At 38.4% G+C, this 21,088-nt stretch overlaps 1 protein-coding gene across 5 annotated transcripts in view; it reads left to right on the top strand.

Moving 5' to 3' along the window:
- The window catches only part of EYA3 (EYA transcriptional coactivator and phosphatase 3), a 94,447-nt gene that overhangs the window by 55,349 nt on the left and 18,010 nt on the right, over positions 1–21,088 (top strand). For 3 of the 5 annotated variants that reach the window (XM_016187844.2, XM_016187843.2, XM_060205661.1), the window contains 4 exons: positions 7,746–7,883; positions 14,360–14,445; positions 16,810–16,993; positions 20,319–20,458. In XM_016187844.2, coding sequence (XP_016043330.1) covers positions 7,746–7,883; positions 14,360–14,445; positions 16,810–16,993; positions 20,319–20,458 — 548 coding nt within the window. The remainder of the gene's footprint in view (positions 1–7,745; positions 7,884–14,359; positions 14,446–16,809; positions 16,994–20,318; positions 20,459–21,088) is intronic. The other 2 variants (XM_007522420.3, XM_060205660.1) reach the window with 1 other exon arrangement.

Below are 21,088 nucleotides of genomic sequence, written 5' to 3'. Positions count from 1 at the left end.
TCCATTTCTCTCTGTCCTATCCAACAACGATGACATCAATAACAACAACAATAAACAACAAGGGCAACAAAAGGGAATAAATTAATTAACTAATTAAAAATATTTTTTTAATTATTAAAAAAAAAAAAGATGGTTTAAATCACTACTGGTGCTGCCACCCCACATTATGCTGCTACTGAAATCCTACTGTGGACTGTAACTAGAGATACCAGCCTGAGAAGTCAACCTTGAAACTCTTCAAATCTGGTCATGCCATCTTCCAGATACCAATTCCAGATGCTACCATAACTCCATCCCAACTTCTCTGGGCAGACGACTTCACCAGTGTGTCCTGGACCCTCACATCTCCAGAGCTCTGGTCCACTAGGGAAAGATAGAAACAGGCTGGGGGTATGGAGAAGCAACTACAGAAGCCAGAACTCCTACCTTCTGCTTCCCATAAACAACCTCGATCCATACTCCCAGTGGGGGAGAAGTGATAGGATGAAGATAAGAGGGCTCTGAACCCCGGCTCCATCAGCACCCAGAGAAAGAAAAGGAAAAGGAGAGGGACATATGGAGGTAGCTATGATGTCATGAGTGGCTTAGAGGGGAAGAGAGGATTGAATCAGAAAAAGAAGGAGCAACTATGTATAAATGTGGACAGAGAGTTGTAGAGAAGATGGTTGGCCCATGTCTACAACTTTAGGGAAACTGGTGGATTGCAGTGGAAAGAATGAAGATTCAGAACTCTGGATGTGGGAATGGTGTGGATTCAAACCCCTGTTGACATGTAATTCTGTAATATAAAAATTTTTTTAAATTAAAAGATGATTTTGGAGTAAAATTTGAAATTAAAAACTTCAGGGGGCGTAAAACAGAACATCTAGAAAGTTTATAGCATGAGTAGTTTTTTTTTTTAATATTTATTTTCCCTTTTGTTGCCTTGTTTTTTTCATTGTTGTAGTTATTGTTGTTATTGATGTCATTGATGTTAGATAGGACAGAGAGAAATGGAGAGATTAGGGGAAGACGAGAGAGGGAGAGAGAACGATAGACACCTGCAGACCTGCTTCACCACCTATGAAGTGACTCCCCTGCAGCTGGGGAGCTGGGGGCTCAAACCCGGGATCCTTAAGCCGGTCCTTGCCCTTTGCACCACGTGTGCTTAGCCCACTGCGCTACTGCCTGACTCCTAGCATGAGTAGTTTTTTTTCCCTTTTTATTTTTTATTAGTGATTTAATAGTGATTAATAAGATTGTAAGATAAGAGAGGTACAATTCTCACCACCAGTACCTTATCCCCTCCATTGGAAGGTTCCCTATTCTTTTATCTGTCTCTCTCTGGAAGTATGGACCAAAATTCTTCATGGGGTGTAGAAGGTGGAAGGTCTGGCTTCTGTAATTGCTTCTCCGTTGAATATGGACATTGGCAGGTTGATCCATACCCCCAGGCTATCTATCTGTCCCTAGTAGAATTTGCCTCTGGGCAAATGAGGTTCCAGGGCACATTGGAGAGGTCATCTGCCCAAGGAAATCTGGATGATGTCATGGTAGCATCTGTAACTTGGTGGCTGATCAGCAGTAAGATAAAAAGCAAGACAAACTGTTTAGTAACCAAGAACCTACAGGGAAGAATAGGGCAGATGGAACTAAGGGTCTTGGTGTGGGAAGAAGCTAGGAAGTCCATTTTCGGTATATTCAAGAGGCTCATGACTTTAGTAATTTTTGCCTGAGCCTGATAGCTAATTTGCAGGTGGGCTGGAAGTACCGTCTGGAAAGATGGTGTCTTAGTTGAGAATAGGACTAGAAAGCTTGATTAGGGCAGAGAGTAGCTCCCAAACATGAGGAAATTATACCTTTAACTGTAAACCCCAACAATCTGACCTAGGGCTTATATCTATTAATATTTAGCACAGGAGCCTGTGTAACCTCTGCATCCCTGTAGGTCTGAGCTCACAGTCCATGGTTGCAGAGAGAAACATTCTAGGCTGCACTCACTTCAGGACCAGTCTTCCTTGAGTACCAGCGTAGGTTGTCCCAGCCTCTCTTCGGAGAGTGGGGCCGATCCCTACTCCATGAGTAATTTTCAAAAGCATAAAGGAGTAGTGATGATATTCCTTGAAAAGCTTATCTAGAAATAAGGTGTGTGATAGAAAAACAATTAGAAGTTTAACTTTCAGTGATATATAGTCTGAGGAAAAAGGCACTCTTTATCTTGAAGCTTGAAGAAGTTAGAGCAGCTGCTACTGCTCTAACTTCTTAAAAAAAAAACTTAATTTGAGATGGAAATTTGGCAATATGTATTGTTAAAAGCCTTAAGGGTGTACATGCCATGCCATTTCTCTTGGGAAAAAATTTTTTTTTTTGTAAAATGGAAATATTGACAAGACTACAGGATCAGGATAAGAGGGGTACATTTCCACACAGTGCCTACCCCCAGAGCTCCATATCCAGTCCCCTCCCTTGATAGCTTCTCTATTCTGCATCCCTCTGGGATTATGGACCCAGGCTCATTGTGGGGTGCAGAAGGTGGAAGGTCTGGCTTCTGTAATTGCTTCTCCACTGAATGTGGGCGTTGGTAGGTTGATCCATACTCCCAGCCTGTCCCTTGGAGAATTTTTAACCTATGTAGCTAATTAGAAATACCCAGAAAAATTTACTAAGATATTCATTGCAACATTATTAATAGTAATATTTTTTAAAAATTAGAAACAAGGGGCCAGGTGGTGGTGCACCTGGTTAGCACACATATACAGTGCACAGGGACCCAGGTTCAAGCCTCTGGTCCGCACCTGCAGGGGGAAAGCTTCACAAGTGGTGAAGCTGGGCTGCAGGTATTTCTCTGTTTCTCTCCCTCTCTCCCTCCCCTGCCCCTCTTAGTTTCTCTCTGTCTCTATCCATAAATAAATAAATAAATATGAAATGTTAAAAAAAACTTTAAAATTAGAAACAACCTAAATGTTAAATTCGGAAATGTGTTGATTTTCATTGCATCTCTGAAATGGAAGACTATGTAACCATTAGCAATTATATTCTTTTAAAAAATTTTTTTATTATCTTTATTTGATAGAGACAGCCAGATATTGAGAGGGAAGGGGAGAGAGACAGATATCTGCACCACTTGTGAAGCTTTACCCCTGCAGGTGGAGACTGGGGTCTTGAACCCTGGTCCTTCTGCATTGCAATACATGTGCTCAACCAGGTGCGCCACCCAGACCCTTATAAATTACATTCTTCAAGAATTTTTAGCATTTTGATAAAAGTGTTTGCTTTAAAAAAAAAAAAAAAAGAAGCCTTTATTTTTAATGTGATGTTGGAAAGCAAACCAGCCTTGTACATAGACTCTACTACTGAACCCCTCCACTGGCCCATTTTTTTTACTTTATTTTTTTCTTAAAGAGTTCAAAAGACTCTAGGGGTATTATTAATGGGGGGGGGAACTATATAAAACTGAAAACGCCCTAAGGCTCCGAAGTCCCAGGTTCAGTCCCCCACACCACCATAAGCCAGAGCTGTGCAGTGCTTTGGTATTTCTGTCTGTGTGTCTCTGCATCTCTCTCAAAACTAAAATAAATAAATAAATAAACCCTGAAAACAGTATATCAATTTAATATTTTTAAATATACATAAAGAATAATCTGGATGAAAATGTGTGACTTAACATTGTAAGCACTACAGATCCCATGTCAGTTATCACAGAACCATATGAAACTAGGACATAGTTCCAGTATGCAGATTTCAGTTGTTAGCATAATCCTATGCAAATGTGAAAATTGCCGCTATCTTTTGTTGTGATAAGGCCATATTTTTTTGCTCTGTTTCCTAATTTTCAGTGATCTGCATATTTTATTATTATTAATATAATCTTTATTTGATGGAGATAGCCAGAAATTGAGAGGAAGGAAGATATAGAGAGGGAGAGAGACAGACACCTGCAGCACCACTTCACTACTTGTGAAGCTTTCCTCCTGTAGGTGAGGACTGAGGACTTGAACCCTTGTGCATTGTAACATGTTCGCTCAACCAGGTGCTCCACTGCTAGGCCCTAACATGCATCTTTTATAATTAGTAAAAGTACTCAGATTAGATTATTTAATTTTTTTTAATTTTTATATTTATTTATTTATTCCCTTTTGTTGTCCTTGTTGTTTTATTGTTGTAGTTATTATTGATGTCATCGTTGTTGGATAGGACAGAGAGAAATGGAGAGGGGAGGGGAAGACAGAGAGGGGGAGTGAAAGACAGACACCTGCAGACCTGCTTCACCGCCTGTGAAGCGACTCCCCTGCAGGTGGGGAGCCAGGGGCTCAAACCGGGATCCTTCCATCCTTCCTCCGGTCCTTGTGCTTTGCGCCACCTGCGCTTAACCCGCTGCACTACCGCCCGACTCCCTATTATTTAATATTTATAAGAGCTCATCTCAGTGAGCTATTGAATCAACAAAGAAAGATTTTTTTTCATGTGTTTTTCCCCCTAGCATTGATTGACATACCCTTCAGTCTAACCAAACTAATCTCCAAAAAATCCACCACTCTTATGTGTATTACTATAAATTGAATTACCCAGATTAGCTTGGTAAGAGCATAACTAATAGTGAAGTATTTGTGCTAAGAAATTTGGATAGTTGTGATGTGATCCCTGAGTAGGGCGGTAAGATTATACAACTCAGAAAAACTTATTTTACTATGACTCCAGCTCCACTGGTCTAATAAGACTATTGTGCTTCCGACTCTTGTGCTTAAAATTGCTGTAGGAACTTTGTAAGTATAGGCACAGAGCAGTAGAGTAGGTATCAGGAAACTAGGATTTGGTTTCCTCATTCACTATGAGCAGTAGTTTCCTGTAGTCAAAGCATTTGGTCATGCTGCCTATTTATTACATGGCATTCTGGGGTGGGTGTTTTGTTGTTGTTTTGTTTTTTTCTGGGTGCTTACACTATGAATCCACTGTTACTGGCAATTTTTTTTCCATTGTTGTTGTTGGTTAGGACAGAGAAATTGAGAGAGGAGAGGAAGACAGGGAGAGAAAGACACCTGCAGACCTGCTTCACCACTTTTGAAGCAACCCCCCCTGCAGGTGGGGAGCCCCGGGGGCTTGAACCGGGATCCTTGCTCTAGTCCTAGCATTTCACACTATCGCACTTAACCTGGTGCACTACTGCCCAGCCCCCGGGAGGGTGCTTTTAAAGGAAAACATTTACATGCTTAGATGCAGGACTATAGTGATGCTGGCAGCAGTGCCCACACTGTCTTCTAATTCTCATGAAATAATTATATATTATATGTTTACTTATTTCTCGAGAAAGAAATTCTAAGATACAATTCCTATTTCTCCCGGGCAGTTTTGATCCTTTTTTTTTTTTTTTTTACCCTATTAGTGGGGCCAGTTTATAGATATATTACATATTTTTGGGAGTCGGGCTGTAGTGCAGCAGGTTAAGCGCATGTGGCACAAAGCCCAGAGACCAGCAGAAGGATCCTGGTTTGAGCCCCCAGCTCCCCACATGCAGGGGAGTCGCTTCACAGGCAGTGAAGCAGGTCTGCAGGTGTCTATCTTTCTCTCTCCCTCTCTGTCTTCCCCTCCTCTCTCCATTTCACTCTACTATCCAACAATGACAACATCAGTAACAATAAAAAACAAGGGCAACAGCAGGGAAAATAAATAAATAAAATATTTTTTAAAAGAACAGAAAAAAAAGATATATTACATATTTGTGTTTTTGTTTTACCAGAGCACTGCTCAAGTCTGGTTTATGGTAGTACAGGGGATTGAATCTGGTACCTCAGAGCCTCAGGCAGGAGTGTTTTGCATAAACACTATGCCATTTTCCCTGCCCAACATTTTGAAACTTTAAAAACAAATACTAAATAATGAAACTACTATTTTTAATTTTTTTTAAATGCTCAGAACTAGGAAATTCATTTGGAATTTCAGAAAAAATAGTGTATTTTCTATTTTCTAGAATCTAATAATTTGATTCAAGAGAGAATGTATTTCATACAAACCTGCCAGATTCTACTTGGCAACATAGATATGGCCATGGAGAAACAATGGTTTTTGTAAAGTTTCTACTAGTAAACAAGTCATTAAAAACCTTGTCCAACCACATGAGTTACTAATTCCCCATCATTCTTGTTCCTTTGATCTCTCAGAAAATTCAGTGACAGTCACATTCTAAATACAGAATTTTATCTATTGAAAAAAAAAATACTAAATAATGAAACTACAGGGCGGAGGGTAGATAGCATAATGGTTATGCAAATAGAGAGACTACAAAAGGCTTATTTCTATTATATGCATTATATATAATAATAAATAAAATATTTAATAAGTATTATTATTTAATAGTTAATGGCTATTAATATAACTTAATAGTATTTTAGTAGTCAGTGTTATTCTTATTAATGAGGTGGTATTTAAACACAGTGGAATAAACACATTCACAAGTCCAATACCTATGGCTCGGTACCTATTTAGGGGAAATGGCATGTTGATTGTTGGAAATTATTATGATACTGAAATGGCAGTTTGTTTACCACTAAAATGTGACTCTTGGCCACCACAAAACAGTTCTCTCACATTATGACTATTTTAAAAAATACTTAAGAATATTTTTTAAAAAGATTTATTTATTTTAGAGACTGGGTGGCAGCTTACCTGGTAGAGACCACACATTACCATACACATTACCATGCACAAAAACCTGGGTTTATGCTGTAGATGCCTCTCACCATTTACCTTCCCCCACCAATTCACCCCCCCTCCCCAAAATAATGATAATGACTACAGGGAATAGTGGAGCCTAGTGATAACTCTGATGGGGCGGGGGAGCAAGAAAAAAGATTTATTTATTTATTTTATCACAGCACTATTTAGCTTAAGTCAGTGTCTCCAAACTATGTTCACAATAGACTCTGAGAGTATATATATGTTTATAAAACAACATCATCTTTGTAATGACATTTCTGAGAAAATCTAAAGGTATGTACACAATTTACTTCCTGCTAAGAAGGTAGAAAAGAATATAAATATATTTTGGAATGATTGTCACTTGAGCAATATGGTTAATCAACAAGTGGGCAGCTGTGATGTCTTTCAGTATGAGATAGATTTGTGTGTTCTCACTTGGAAAGATGTCTCTTACGAACAGTATAAATAACCCATTTTTTATTAAAAAGAAGATATAAAAGATTATATAGAACCCATCTGAATGACTGTTCTCCAAATTGTTAATAGTGGTTAAATCTGGATAGTGTATTTATGTAATGTTTTTAATTTATAAAAAAACGAGCAGGTAAGCCATTTCTAATCAGAAGAAACAAAATAACCAGGTAAAGAAGTCAGAAGTATTTAATACATTTTTTGAAAAAATATTGGTGCTTGTTTCAAGGGTAAGTGAATTTAAATTTTGGGAGAATGTCTCCTACCAAGGTATTGTGGCTAGGTAAACAAAGACACTTTTTACAACAGATAGTCCATTTGGGTGTTAGCAGCTGATCAATTATCGACAACCTTTGAAATGAGTTTAGATAAACATAACATTACTAAGGTTTTTGATGAGATTTTTCTCTGGCCCCACCCCTTAATTCTTTGGATTATATTTGCTTGTAATATATTGTGAATGGAAAAAAATCAGCACTTCTCTCTTACAAGCAAATTCATTTTTGTTTTGATTTTAAAAATACTGGCTGATATTTGAGAACATAACCATGCTCCTCAGTCCCAGTGTATTGTTTGTAATTGGTCCAATTTATCTGATTCAGGTGCATTGTGGCCAGGTATGAAACCTGAAAGTGGTTTAATTCAGACTTCATCTCCAAATCAACACAGTGTTCTTACCTGCACTACAGGGCTAACCACAAGCCAGCCAAGCCCAGCACATTATTCTTATCCCATTCAAGGTAAATAGGCATGGTTGTGTGTTGTTTTTTTTTTTTTTTTAATTTGTTATTTTTTTATTTTTTGTTTTTAATCATTCTATTATCTCCAAATTTAGAAAACAGGTGTCCTGTCTTCTAAAATAGGATGGGGTAATATTTGCGTTTGTGCATGCTTTTTGTGTTAAGCAAACCAGAACCTCAATATGGTTTGTAACTAGTTATAGTCACTAAGTGTGAGCTGCCTAGTAGAGCTGAAGCCTTCCCTTTTGCATGTTGATGTCTGAAACCTCTCTGATTTCATTCTAGTCTGTTCTCGGCATTTATCCTGTAAATGAACAAAAGGTCCCATGAGCTAGAACTGCACCAAAGATGTGTACTGCTTTTCTACTGTGGTTTTCTTATTTCCACCCCCAAATCCTACATGTAGTTAAGAGCATTTTCTTGTTCAAAATATTCAGTCTTGTCTCAGTTTCATGAAAAACAAAGCATTAAAGATTGAATTCTAAAGGAGTTAGATGGTAGTGCACCTGGTTGAGCATACATGCTACAAAGATTAAATTCTAAGCATTTCCTGGGCTTTTCTCCTAAAATATTAGGATGAAACCATTAAGAATAAGAGGGGCCCAGGAGGTAGCACAGTGAGTAGGGTGCTGAATTTGGAAGCATGAGGTCCTGAGTTGAGATGCCATTATCCCATGTGCCAGAGCAGTCCTCTGGTGTTCTCTCTCCCCTCCCCCCCCATTTTGTGTTAGTAAATAAATAAAATCTGGGGGGGGGATCATTTTAAAGAATAAAGCGTAGAAACATTTGTTTCTATGGATGCATGGGTCAGTATTTTCTCATATATTTTGCTTTGCTGTGTCAGCTAAGAGAACCTAAATGAAATGATAGCACAGTAACAATGTCTACCCCTAGTCCCCAGATGTTACTTGTTGATTTCTAATACAACTTTCTACAATAAAGAAAACCAGGACTCTGAAGAAATGACTGAAAATAGAACTGAGGCCGTTAATATACCTATGAGGGAATTACTGTTATTAACCCCATGTACAGTGAATTTAACACAAAACAAAACATTAAAGGTTTCAAAGTTAGTAAAAAAAATTGGGGGGGGGCCTTAGTTTTGTCATGGCAGTAATGTTTTTTTTTTAATTCTTTATTGGGGGGTTAATACAGTTAATTGTAAAATACAGTAGTTTGTACATGCGTAACATTTCCCAATTTTCCACATAACAAGTCAATCCCCATTAGGTTCTCCTCTGTAGTCTAAGTTTATCTAATAAACTTTTACATTGTTGTTATTAGGGTGTCAGGAATGTATTCTACTGCTGAATAAATTATTTTTTAAAACTTGAATTTATTACTTATTAAATAGAGTTTCACATTATACAGAGAACAACACAGAGAAATAATAGCACTACTTTGGTGCATGGGAACTGGAAATTGAGCCAGCAACCTCAGGCTTTTAAATTTGATCCTTTTTCAGTTGAGCTGTTTCCCCAGCCATACAAAGTTAGTAAATCACTATGTCATGTTGTGAGTTGAGTAGTCTGACCCTTTAACATAGTGCAATATTGGTTATTTTTATTATTGGAGTCATGATATCAATATAAATTCCTGTACTTAAGGCCCCATACTGACAAATACCAATTTAGATTTTCAAGAGACCAAGGCACTTTTCTACCATTTATGATACTGTTTGTTTTGTCTTTTTTGATTTTTATATAATTCTTGGGGTTAAAGCATGGGTATTTGTTCTAAGTCATCTCCTTGGCCCTATTTCTCCTCTTTTATTATGACTGGTTGTGTTGTTTGTTAGAGCCTTCGTGCAGAGTGGACCTAAAGTCTTAGCTATCAAGACATTGATTTTTACCACTCTGAAGAAAAAAGTAGTAAAAAAAAAAAGTTTAGGCAGTTTACTAAAATGAGATGAATGTTATTGTCAGATTTGAACTGTTTTCTCCAGTATCAAAATCACTCTCCTTACCTCCATTTTTCATTTCCTTTCACATGGGTGGTGCATATTAGCTGATTGCTTACTGGTATATAACCAGCTACCTAGTCATCTCACAGGATAAAAACAAGAAGGATTAAGCTGATATCTTTTTTTTTTTGTATTTATTTGTTTTCCCTTTTGTTGCCCTTGTTTTATTGTTATAGTTATTATTGTTGTTGTTATTGATGTCATTGTTGTTGGATAGGACAGAGAGAAATGGAGAGAGGAGGGGAAGACAGAGAAGGGAAGAGAAAGAGAGACACCTGCAGACCTGCTTCACCACCTGTGAAGCAACTCCCCTGCAGGTGGGGAGCCGGGAGCTCGAACCGGGATCTTGCACTTTGCACCACGCGCACTTAACCAGCTGTGCTACCGCCCAACTCCCTAAGCTGACATCTTTAAAGTGGTCGAAATAGCAATCAAAATTCTTTGATTGACATTCCTTAGGGAAATTATCTCAAAAGCACCATTGCATTCCTGGTTTGATTAACTCAAGTCAAAATCTGTTTTGTTTATATTTCAGCTGTACCATAATAAAAAAGAACTTCCCTCCAAGGTCCCAGGTTCAGTCCCCCTCACCATCATAAAGCAGAGCTGAGCAGTGCTCTGGTTTAAAAAAAAAAAAAAAAAAAGTTCCATTACACATTTATGAAAATCCTTTAAATGGGCTTGACTTCTTTATATCAATATATAGTCCTTGAAGTTCTCTGACTACCTGGCTTAATCATTTGAGGTGACTTAAACAGTATTCAAGTGACAAAATTAATTTCAGAAATTTCAAAATTAATTTGAACTCAATCTTGATTTTTTTGTTGTCCTTGTTGTAGTTATTATTGTTATTATTGCCATATCTGTTGTTGTTGTTGTTGGATAGGACAGAGAGAAATCGAGAGAGGAGGGGAAGACAGAGGGGGAGAGAAAGACTCCTGCAGACCTGCTTCACTGCCTGTAAAGCAACCTCCCTGCAGCTGGGGAGCCGGGGGCTCAAACCGGGATCAATCTTGATTTATTTTAATGCAACACTGGGCCACGAATACAGGACATAGTGTGCATAGTAGCATTATTGAGCTTTCTTCCTTAGACCAGTTTTTCAGTTTTTTTTTTTGAGAGGGAGAAACATAGAAGAGAGACACAACACTGTCACACCATCCATGATATATATTCCCTTGTATCAGGGCTTAAACGTACACTCTACCAGGTGAACTATTTTCTGTCCCCTTAATCAGATATCTTTGGGCTTTCATATTATTGGTAATATGTAATGAGTCTTTTCTCTCATCAGATTTCTTTTTATTAAGATACTTTATATTTTTACATAGTTTTAGATTTACAGAAAGAATAGAGTTCTCCCATGGGAGTCGGGCTGTAGTGCAATGGGTTAAGCGCAGGTGGCGCAAAGCACAAGGACTGGCATAAGGATCCCGGTTCGAACCCCAGCTCCCCACCTGCAGGGGAGTCGCTTCATAGGCGGTGAAGCAGGTCTGCAGGTGTCTATCTTTCTCTCCTCCTCTCTGTCTTCCCCTCCTCTCTCCATTTCTCTCTGTCCTATCCAACAACGACGACAACAACAATAATAACTACAACAATAAAACAACAAGGGCAACAAAAGGGAATAAATAAATTAAATAAATATTTTTAAAAATTTTAAAAAAAAAGAATAGAGTTCTCCCTATTAATGTATCAAGTAGGTCATTTGTTGCCATTAATAAATATTGGTACATTATTAATAGCTAAGTTCATAGTTCAGTTCTTACAAACTATCCTCTTTCTGTTCCAGGATCCCATCCAAGATACCATGTTATTTTATTTTAAACTGTTATATCTCCTTCCCTGACTTGTTTTTAATAATGACCTTGATAGTTTTAAGGAATGCTACTCAGGCATATAGTCAGATATTGGAATTTATCTGATATTTTCTATTGATTATTCTGGAGTTAATGAATTCTTAGGAGCCTTTTACATAACTATTATGCTATCTTCCTGGCCAAGCACTCACCATCTTTATAGCTTGTTTTCAAGTTATCATTACATGTTGACTGTGTTAGGTGAACCTCTAGTAGAGCATAGTTCTCAGAAGCTTTTTATTTTTCTCTGCTTGTACAGTTCTGTTGTCAGAACAGGAATGAGGACTGTCCAAGAATAGTTGGCCATGCCATTCACTTTTGCATAACTAATAGTCTTTAGGATGCATAAGACTTAGAGTTAGGATTTGAGTTTTATTTGACTCTCTTGCTTTGTACATTGTGTTGTGTATTTCACTGCTGGCATATTTTTTTTATTATCACTGGAGCTCAGTGCCTGCATGACAGACTCACTGCTCAGGTGACTGTTTTATATTCTTTCCATCTCTCATTGATAGAGACAGAGAGAAATTGGGAGGGAGGGAAGAAGTAGGCATGTTGTTGTAGTTATTATTGTTGTTATTGATGTCATTGTTGTTGGGGATTGAATCTGGGAACTTGGAGCCTCAGGCATGAAAGTCTTTTGCACAGCCATTGTGCTATCTCCTCAGCCCTTATTTTACTTTTCTATATTTGAAGTCCCTCATCTGAAAGTTGAGGAGGGAAGGGCATTGGAGAAATGGTAAAACTTTTCTCTGATTTTGACCAGTATTCTCAAACTTCTGCTGCATTTGTTAACCTGTCCGGTTCTTAGTGGAAGTCTTTTTTTTTTTTAAGTTTAAAAAAAAATTTTATATTTATTTATTTATTCCCTTTTATTGCCCTTGTTGTTTTATTGTTGTAGTTATGATTGATGTCACTGTTGTTGGATAGGACAGAGAGAAATGGAGAGAGGAGGGGAAGACAGAGGGGGAGAGAAAGATAGACACCTGCAGACCTGCTTCACCGCCTGTGAAGGGACTCCTCTGCAGGTGGGGAGCCGAGGGATCGAACCCGGATCCTTACGCCGGTCCTTACACTTTTGCGTGCTTTTGCACCACCTGCGCTTAACCCGCTGCACTACTGCCCGACTCCCGAAGTCTTTTTATTTATTTATTTTTTAATTTGTATTTATTATTGGATAGAGACAGAAATTGAGAGGAGAGGAAGGAGAGAAAAGGAGAGAGATAGAGAGCTTTCCCACTGCAGGTGGGGACCAGGACCAGGGGCTTGAATCTAGGTCCTTGCACACTTTAATGTGAACACTTGACCAGGTGTGCCACCACCTGACCCCATGGAAGTCCTTTTGTTAACTTTCTCTCCAGAGGACTCTGTTGCTAATGGGGTAGTAGTGTATCTGATTTCCCCTTATAGTGTCTGTGACTATAGGAGGAACTTTATCTAAGAGTGCTTAGAATAAGTAAAGGAGAAAAGTTCAAGACATTATCTCACCATCTCAGTTACATTTGCTTACCTCATAAAAAAGTCACTGTGGTAAATTTTAGTCACTAAAGATCTTAGAAAAACCCTGTTATAGTCAGTGTAGACAGTTATGAAAAGCTAAGCCCAATTCCTTACCCCAACATGGGCCGTTTAAGTAATTTATAGAGTCTATTTTTAAAAAATATTTTGTGAATAATTTTTGTGAATATTTTGGGCAAGTTTCTAGGCCCACTGGTAAATTCATTAAATGCTAGATCATCATGTTTCTTGGATCTGTATTTTTTATAATCCTTTATTTGAAGAGCCCACAAATCAGCAAAATTTGCAATGCAAGTTCTACCTCTCAAAGTAATTATATTGCTTCAGGAAGGGGGTAAGTTGAGCCAAATAATAATATCGTAGTGTAGTGTAGTGTAGTGTTTTCAAGTGGATTTATCAGAGCTTCTGTTGATTTTATAGATTGTCAGTAATTTATATTGCAGGTGAGTCCTTTTTTAGCTGCTGAAAAACATGAACTAGAATGATTTGGTTTAGCTTCTGATTTCATTAGTATAGAATCTTTGTTTACTAGAGCACTCTTCAGCTCTGGCTTATGGTGATGCAGGGGATTGAACCTGAGACTTTGCAGCCTCAGGCATGAGAGCTTCTCTGCATAACCATTATGCTATCTATCCATGCCCTCCTTAAAGGATTTTTTTAAAACATATTTATTTATTCCCTTTTGTTGCCCTTGTTTTACTGTTGTAGTTGTTGTTGTTATTGGTGTCATTGTTGGATAGGACAGAGAGAAATGGAGAGAGGTGGGGGGGAGAAAGATAGACACCTGCAGACCTGCTTCACTGCTTGTGAAGCGACTCCCTTGCAAGTAGGGAGCCGGGGGCTGGAACTGGAATCCTTATGCTGGTCCTTGCATTTTGCGCCACGTGCGCTTAACCCGCTGCGCTATCGCCCGACTCCAGGATTTTTTTATATGAAGACTTGAAACAAAAATGTTTAAACTGTTTTATATCTTAATGAGGTCATTAAGGTGTGGTGCAAAAGAACAGTATCTGTTTCTTTTAACAGTATTCTGTATCTCCTTGTAGATCTGTCTACTGTTACTTAAAACAATATATTTTCAATTTCTTCCAGCTTTTTCATACTATGTTTAATATCTTTTAACACTCTCAATCCTATAGCTTCAAGCACAAATGCCAGCCTGATATCCACTTCATCTGCAATTGCCAATATTCCAGCAGCAGCAGTTTCTAACATCTCAAATCAGGTATGATAATAATTTTGTTCATGTGATTTGTTACAGTTCATCTAACTTGATGTCACTCTCTTCTTTCTATGGGGAACTGACCAATCTATAAAATAGCCAGTCTAAGCACTGGAAATGTCCCTCACTTCTCTACTAAGGGTTCTATCTACTTCTTGACCTATAGTGTGTCTCTAGTACTACTTCACCCAACCCACCCTAGAATGTAAGCTCCATGATGGTAGGTACTAACTTAGAGTCACATGAGAAATAAGTAGAATGAGTAAATTCTACTTCTGCTTTTTATTTAATCACTTATGCCATTGTAAATTCTTTGTAGTATCATCTTTTTCAAACTTAAAAAATTTTTTTTTCTGAAATCACTAGTAGCATCTTTAGTGTTTTAAGGGTTTCAGTTTTTCTCCTTATGTTTTTGTTGTTTTCCCCAAAGCCATTAATATCTTGTATCTACTCATCTTTTAGTTCAAACATATTTATTGAATTTCAACTATATACCTGGTATTATTAAAATTTCTCCTTTATTATTAATCATCATTATTAACATTATTTTGACCAGAACACTTTTCAGTGCAAGGGATTGACCTGGGACCTCCAAGCCTCAGGCATGAAAGTCTGTCACATTAAACCACTGTGATTTAGCCCTCTTTATCTCTCCTTTTCACTGCTTTTTTCTCAATCCTGTTCTTTTATGCACAATTATTATTACTTAGTGGATATCATTTCCACTTATCATGGAATATTTATATTCCCATATGTTCATCTCCATAAATTTTAACCACTTGCAAAAATATCCATTTAGTGACTCTGAAATGAAGGCTCCAGCCCTAACTTCATGGCTTCTACTGATTGAGAGACATTTTTGTTTGTATGTTTGTTTTTACACACTGAGAAGTAGACAAGGAGAGTAAAAAAACACCACAGCATCAAAACTTCTTTCAGTGTGGTGGGGGCCAGTCTTGAACCTGGGTCTCACACATGGCAAAGCAGTACACTATCCAAGTGAGCTATTTCCCAGTCCAGCTTTTTCTTTAATACCAGACTGTTTCCCTAAAGTCAACCTTTCATCCCACCCTCATCTTTGCCCTCTAAAAGTAGGGTAACTTTTACTTATGACTTGCCAATTCTTGTCAGTTACAAGAATGACTATAGTTTTTGATAGCCTAGACCTAAAACCATACCAATCATCTTTTTTTTTTTTTACCTATCGTAATCTCCTAATCTAACCATGTCCCTTTTTCATTTTTTGTTCTTCTCCATGTATCATGTTTGTTTGGATTTTTTTTTTTTTCCACCAGGGTTATCACTTGGGTTTGGGTGCCTATACAACAAATCTGCTCTTGATGGCTTTTTTTTTTTTAATATTTATTTATTTATTCCCTTTTGTTTCCCTTGTTTTATTGTTGTAGTTATTATTGTTGTCATTGATGCCGTGGTTGTTGGATAGGACAGAGAGAAATGGAGAGAGGGGGAAAGAAAGATAGACACTTGCAACCTGCTTTACCGCCTGTGAAGTGACTCCCCTGCAGGTGGGGAGCCGGGGGCTCGAACCGGGATCCTTATGCAGTCCTTGCTCTTTGCGCCATGTGCAAAGAGCACAGTAAAGCCCTCTTGGTGGCTTTTTTTTCCCCCTCTCCTTTATATATCTGCAGAGATATACCTGCAGCCCTGCTTTACTGCTTGTGAACCTTCCCCCATGCAGGTGGGTTGGGGGTTTGAACCTAAATCTTTGTGCACTACAATGTGTACACTCAACCAGGTGCACCACTACTTGGCCTCTTATAAACTGGTTTTTCCCTTTTCACTCTGCTGTTAACTATTCATCTTATCCCCTCCCCCTGTTTATTTACTTTTTAAAATTCTTTTTTTTTTTTTTTTTTTTTTACTAGAACACTGCTCAGCTCTGCTTTATGGTGGTACAGGGGAGATTGAACCTGGGACTTTGGGTAGATAAATAAATTTTTAGAAATAAAAAATCAGGTGGTCTGGGAGATGGCACAGTGGATAGAGTGATGGACTCTCGCATGAGGTCCTGAGTTTGATCCCCGGTGGCACATGCACCAGAGTGATGCCTCATTCTTTGTATCACTCTCTCTCCTCCTATCCCTCTCATTAGTAAATAAAATATATTTTTTAAATAATTTTTTAAAGAATCAAGACAGAGGAGATAGCATAACATGCAAAAGACTTTCATGCCAGAGCCTCTGACATCCTAAGTTCAACCCCCTCTGCCACCATAAGTTAGACTATAAGTCAGTAAGTTGGTATAAATAAATAAATGAAAAGATTCAGTCAAATAAGTGCTTCTGAAATACTTGTTCATGTTAGGCTTTAAGAATTGTTTTCTTATTTATTCTCTTTGGCCTACAGGACTATCCCACCTATACGATCCTTGGTCAGAGTCAGTACCAGACCTGCTATCCCAGCTCCAACTTTGGAGTCCCAGGCCAGACTAACAGTGATGCTGAGAGTACCACGCTAGCACCAGCCACATACCAGACAGAGAAGTCTAGTGCTATGGTACCTGCGCCTACATCACAGAGACTTTCCTCTGGTAAGCACTGCAACTCTAATCATTGGCTTTAAGGTAGGCCTACTTCCTGCCTGCCCTGCCTTTCTCCAGAGTGTGCTATCCCTTTAAATTTTCTACTTCACATGAAGTTCTTTTCTCACCCTGAGTCAAACCCATACTCTTGTCTGGAGTATGTATCTTTCCTTCCTTTACGAAAGGATTTTTATGTATAAGAAGACACATTTTCTTTTCTTTCTTTTATACCATTAAGAACAGTGTTTATTTCTCTCTCTCTGTCTCTCTCTCTTTTCTTTTCTTTTTTTTTTTTTTACCAGAGCACTGCTCAGCTCTGGCTTGTGGTACGGGGCATTGAACCTGGGACTTGGGAGCCTTAGGCATGAGAGTCTCTTTGCATAACCATTATGGCAATTATGCCATCTACGCCTACCCAGAAAATATATTTTCTACTCCACATGTAGTTTTTCTCGCTCTGAGTCAAGCCCATATTCTGACTTGGGTAAGTATCTTTCCCTTTCTTTATATGAATGCAGTTTCTATTCAGCATGCATAATAGTCTATTTTTCCATCATTTCATTAGATCAAATTCACACTCCATTTTTTGTATCTTCCTTTGCAAAAATAAATTGATACTCTGCTTATGGTTTTATTTCATTTTTGACTTAAGGGCACTTCATCTAATAGGTAGAAGATTATTTTGTTCTAGTCTAGTCACTGTTACCATGCTATTGGCTTTTCCTCTTAGGCAAGGAATATTTAAACACTGGAGCCATCCCATGAGTCGTTGGCTGAATATAATACCTGATCCTGTGAACAGAAGAATACCAACAATGAAATGACTGTATTTATGACTCCCACTCTGCCCTCTCTGAAGCCTTAGTTTGCTCGCCACAGGAAATTTCACTCTTGGCAATTTTGTAAAAGCTAAAGACTCCAATTTTAATCTGTGTATATTTTGAACTTGTACTGAGATCTCAGAGTAGGTTTTTTTTTTGTTTTGTTTTTTTTTTTTTGCCTCCAGGGTTATCGTTGGGGCTCAGTACCTGCACTACAAATCCACTGCTCCTGTGGCCATTTTTTCTATTTTTTGGATAGGACAGAGAAATTGGGGAGCCGGGTAGAGAAGAAAGGGAAATAAAGACACTTGTAGACCTGCTTCACTGCTCATGAAGTGACCCCTCTGCAGATGGAAATCTGGGGGCTCAAACCACGATCCTTGTGCAGCTCTTTGCACGTCGTACAACAGTTGTAACTACAAAAACAATCAAAAAAACAACAAGGGCAACAAAAGGGAAAATAAATAAATATAAAAAAATTTAAAAAATAAAGAATGAGAGCATCACTCTCATTCAGTTCATCACAAGTTCGGTGCTAGGGATTGAACTGGGGACCTCATGCTTGAGAGTCAAAACTTTTTACCCACTGTACTAGCTCCTGGGTCACTGTTCACTTTTTTTTTTAAATATTTATTTATTCCCTTTTGTTGTCCTTACTGTTTTATTGTTGTAGTTATTGGTGTCATTGTTATTGAATAGGACAGAGAGAAATGGAGAGAGATGAGGAAGACAAAGGGGGAGAGAAAGACACCTGCGGACCTGCTTCACCGCTTGTGAAGCGACTCCCCTCAGGTGGGGAGCAGAGGGCTCGAACCAGGATCCTTACGCCAGTCCTTATACTTTGTGTCACCTGCGCTCACCCTGCTGTACTACCGCCCACTCCCTGTTCACTTTTTTAAATTGTGCTCCATCTACATCAGCTAAAGCTCTTTTTATTTGTTTTGTTGGTGGTGCCAGAGATAAAATCTAAAGCAGTTTTCTTATCTTGCCTTTGCCAATCTAAGTAAATGGATATATTTTAAACTTACATAACGTACTGCCTTAGAACAATTACTTCTCAGGGCTGGAGAGACAGCATAATATGCAAAGAGACTTTCATGTCGGAGGCTACAAGGTCCCAGATTAATCCCCAGCACCACCATAAGGCAGAGGTGAACAGAGCTCTGGTAAAAAAAAGATAAATAAATAAATATCTGGAATAGTAAATCCTTTATATCACAAAATACCAAAATGTAAGATATAAGTACATATGTATTTGAGTGGTAAATATATTTTATGTCTATGTTTACCTGTAAATTCTCCCATTTTTTTATATTCCCCCCTCCTTGTAATTAAAATTTATTGGAGAGGCTGGAGAGCAAGCATAAAGCATATGCGACTTCCATGCCTGAGGCTCCAAGGTCCCAGGTTAAACCCCCAGTACTGCCATAAGCAGAGTTGAGCAGTGCTCTGATAAAAATAAACAAATAAGTAAATTCAATGTTTTATCTGATTTAGAAAATTTATTGGATGGAGAAAGAGGAGGAAGACAGGAACAGAGACAGACACCTGCAACACCACTTCGCTTTTTAGGAAGCTTTCCCCTGCAGGTGAAGACCAGGATTTGAACCCAGGTCCTTGTGCACTGTAATGTGTGCACTTAACCAGGTCTGCCACTTGCCCCCTAGATTGTTTATTCCATGCTGTTTTCCCTTTTTTCCCCCTCCCCTAATTTTACTAATTTTGCCCTTAAAGGTAGTTTGACACGTCCTGCTACCTTTTGGACTTTATTGTAAATTAATCTTGAGCAGTTGTTTTCCATTAAAGGTATTTTGTTATCTTTGTGCCTTTTTCCTTCCTACACATAAGAAATTGGGCAATGCATGGAAACATTTTTTGGTTGTGACACCAGGAAAGTGGAAGGTGCCACTGGCATCAACTGGGCAGAGGCCAAGGATGCTACACAACTACTCATCTTAATTGCACAGCACGTCCCCTCAGAACAAAAAATTTATCTGCCGCAAAATGTCCATTGTGCCAAATTGAAAATCTCTAATCTGGAACTTAATCAGATTCAGATTAAACTTTTAGACAAAACAACTTCATGGATATGTTTTTCTTTCTTCTTTTTTTTTAATCTTTATTTATAAATTGGATAGAGACAGCCAGAAATCAAGAGGGAAGGGCATGATGAAGAGGGAGAGAAGCAGAAACGCCTGCAACACTGCTTCACCACTCAAAAAGCTTTCCCCCTGCAGGTGGGGACCGGGGGCTCGAACCTGGGTCCTTGCACATTGTAATGTGCACTCAACCAGGCATGCCACAGGAATACAAATTCTAGTTATAACTTTGTAATGTTAGGAACTTTTGATTCTCAAAAAGATCGACCTTCACAAATAGCTTCGTTAAAGTTTGGTTTCCCAGTCTTTATCCCTGCAATATGACTTAAAGACAGAGAATCAGCTGACATTCTTCCTTGCTCTGTTTTTTGTACCATGACTACTGGAAATGTATGTCTTGCTTTCCTTTCTCAGGAGATCCTTCTGCAAGCCCATCTTTATCCCAGACTACACCTAATAAAGATGCTGACGATCAGTCCAGGAAAAATATGACTGGCAAAAACCGGGGCAAGAGGAAAGCTGATGCCAGCTCTTCCCAGGACAGTGAATTAGAAGTATGAGAAGACACTCATTTGAGTTACCTGTATACTTTTTCCCTCAGTCTCATTTATTGAACATATATCTGAAGTTCACAGAGATCATGTGGTTTGTGGGGTGTGACTTTTAAATCAAGGACAAGAGAAGCTGAGTTGATCAAATGAAAAGAGACATTAAAATGTTCCTCTCCATTTATTAACTTAGCCATATTGCTTTCAATTTTTTACCAAAAAGATTGGGAGAAAAAACTTTTGTGAATTTAGGGGGACCTGTTATTTTTAGGAAAAAATGTTCTCTATTTCAGAAGAGACCAGATGGTACAGTGCATCAAAACAGGTGTCACAGATAATGTCATACTATTTACCATTTTTTTAAAAAAATTTTTAATTGTAGACTGGGAGATGGCACAGTGGATAAAGTGCTGGATTCTTTTTTTATTATTCCCTTTTGTTGCCCTTGTTTTATTGTTGTCGTTGTTGTTGGATAGGACAGAGAGAAATGGAAAGAGATGGGGAAGATAGAGAGGGGGAGAGAAAGGTAGACACCTGCAGACCTGCTTCATCGATTGTGAAGTGACCACTGCAGATGGGGAGCTGGAAGCTCAAACTGGGATCCGTAAGCCAGTCCTTGCGCTTTGTGCCAGGTGC

This window comes from Erinaceus europaeus, chromosome 13, assembly GCF_950295315.1.
Source record: "Erinaceus europaeus chromosome 13, mEriEur2.1, whole genome shotgun sequence".
In the NCBI taxonomy this organism is placed as follows: domain Eukaryota; kingdom Metazoa; phylum Chordata; class Mammalia; order Eulipotyphla; family Erinaceidae; genus Erinaceus; species Erinaceus europaeus.
This window is presented reverse-complemented; position numbering and strand designations above follow the sequence as displayed.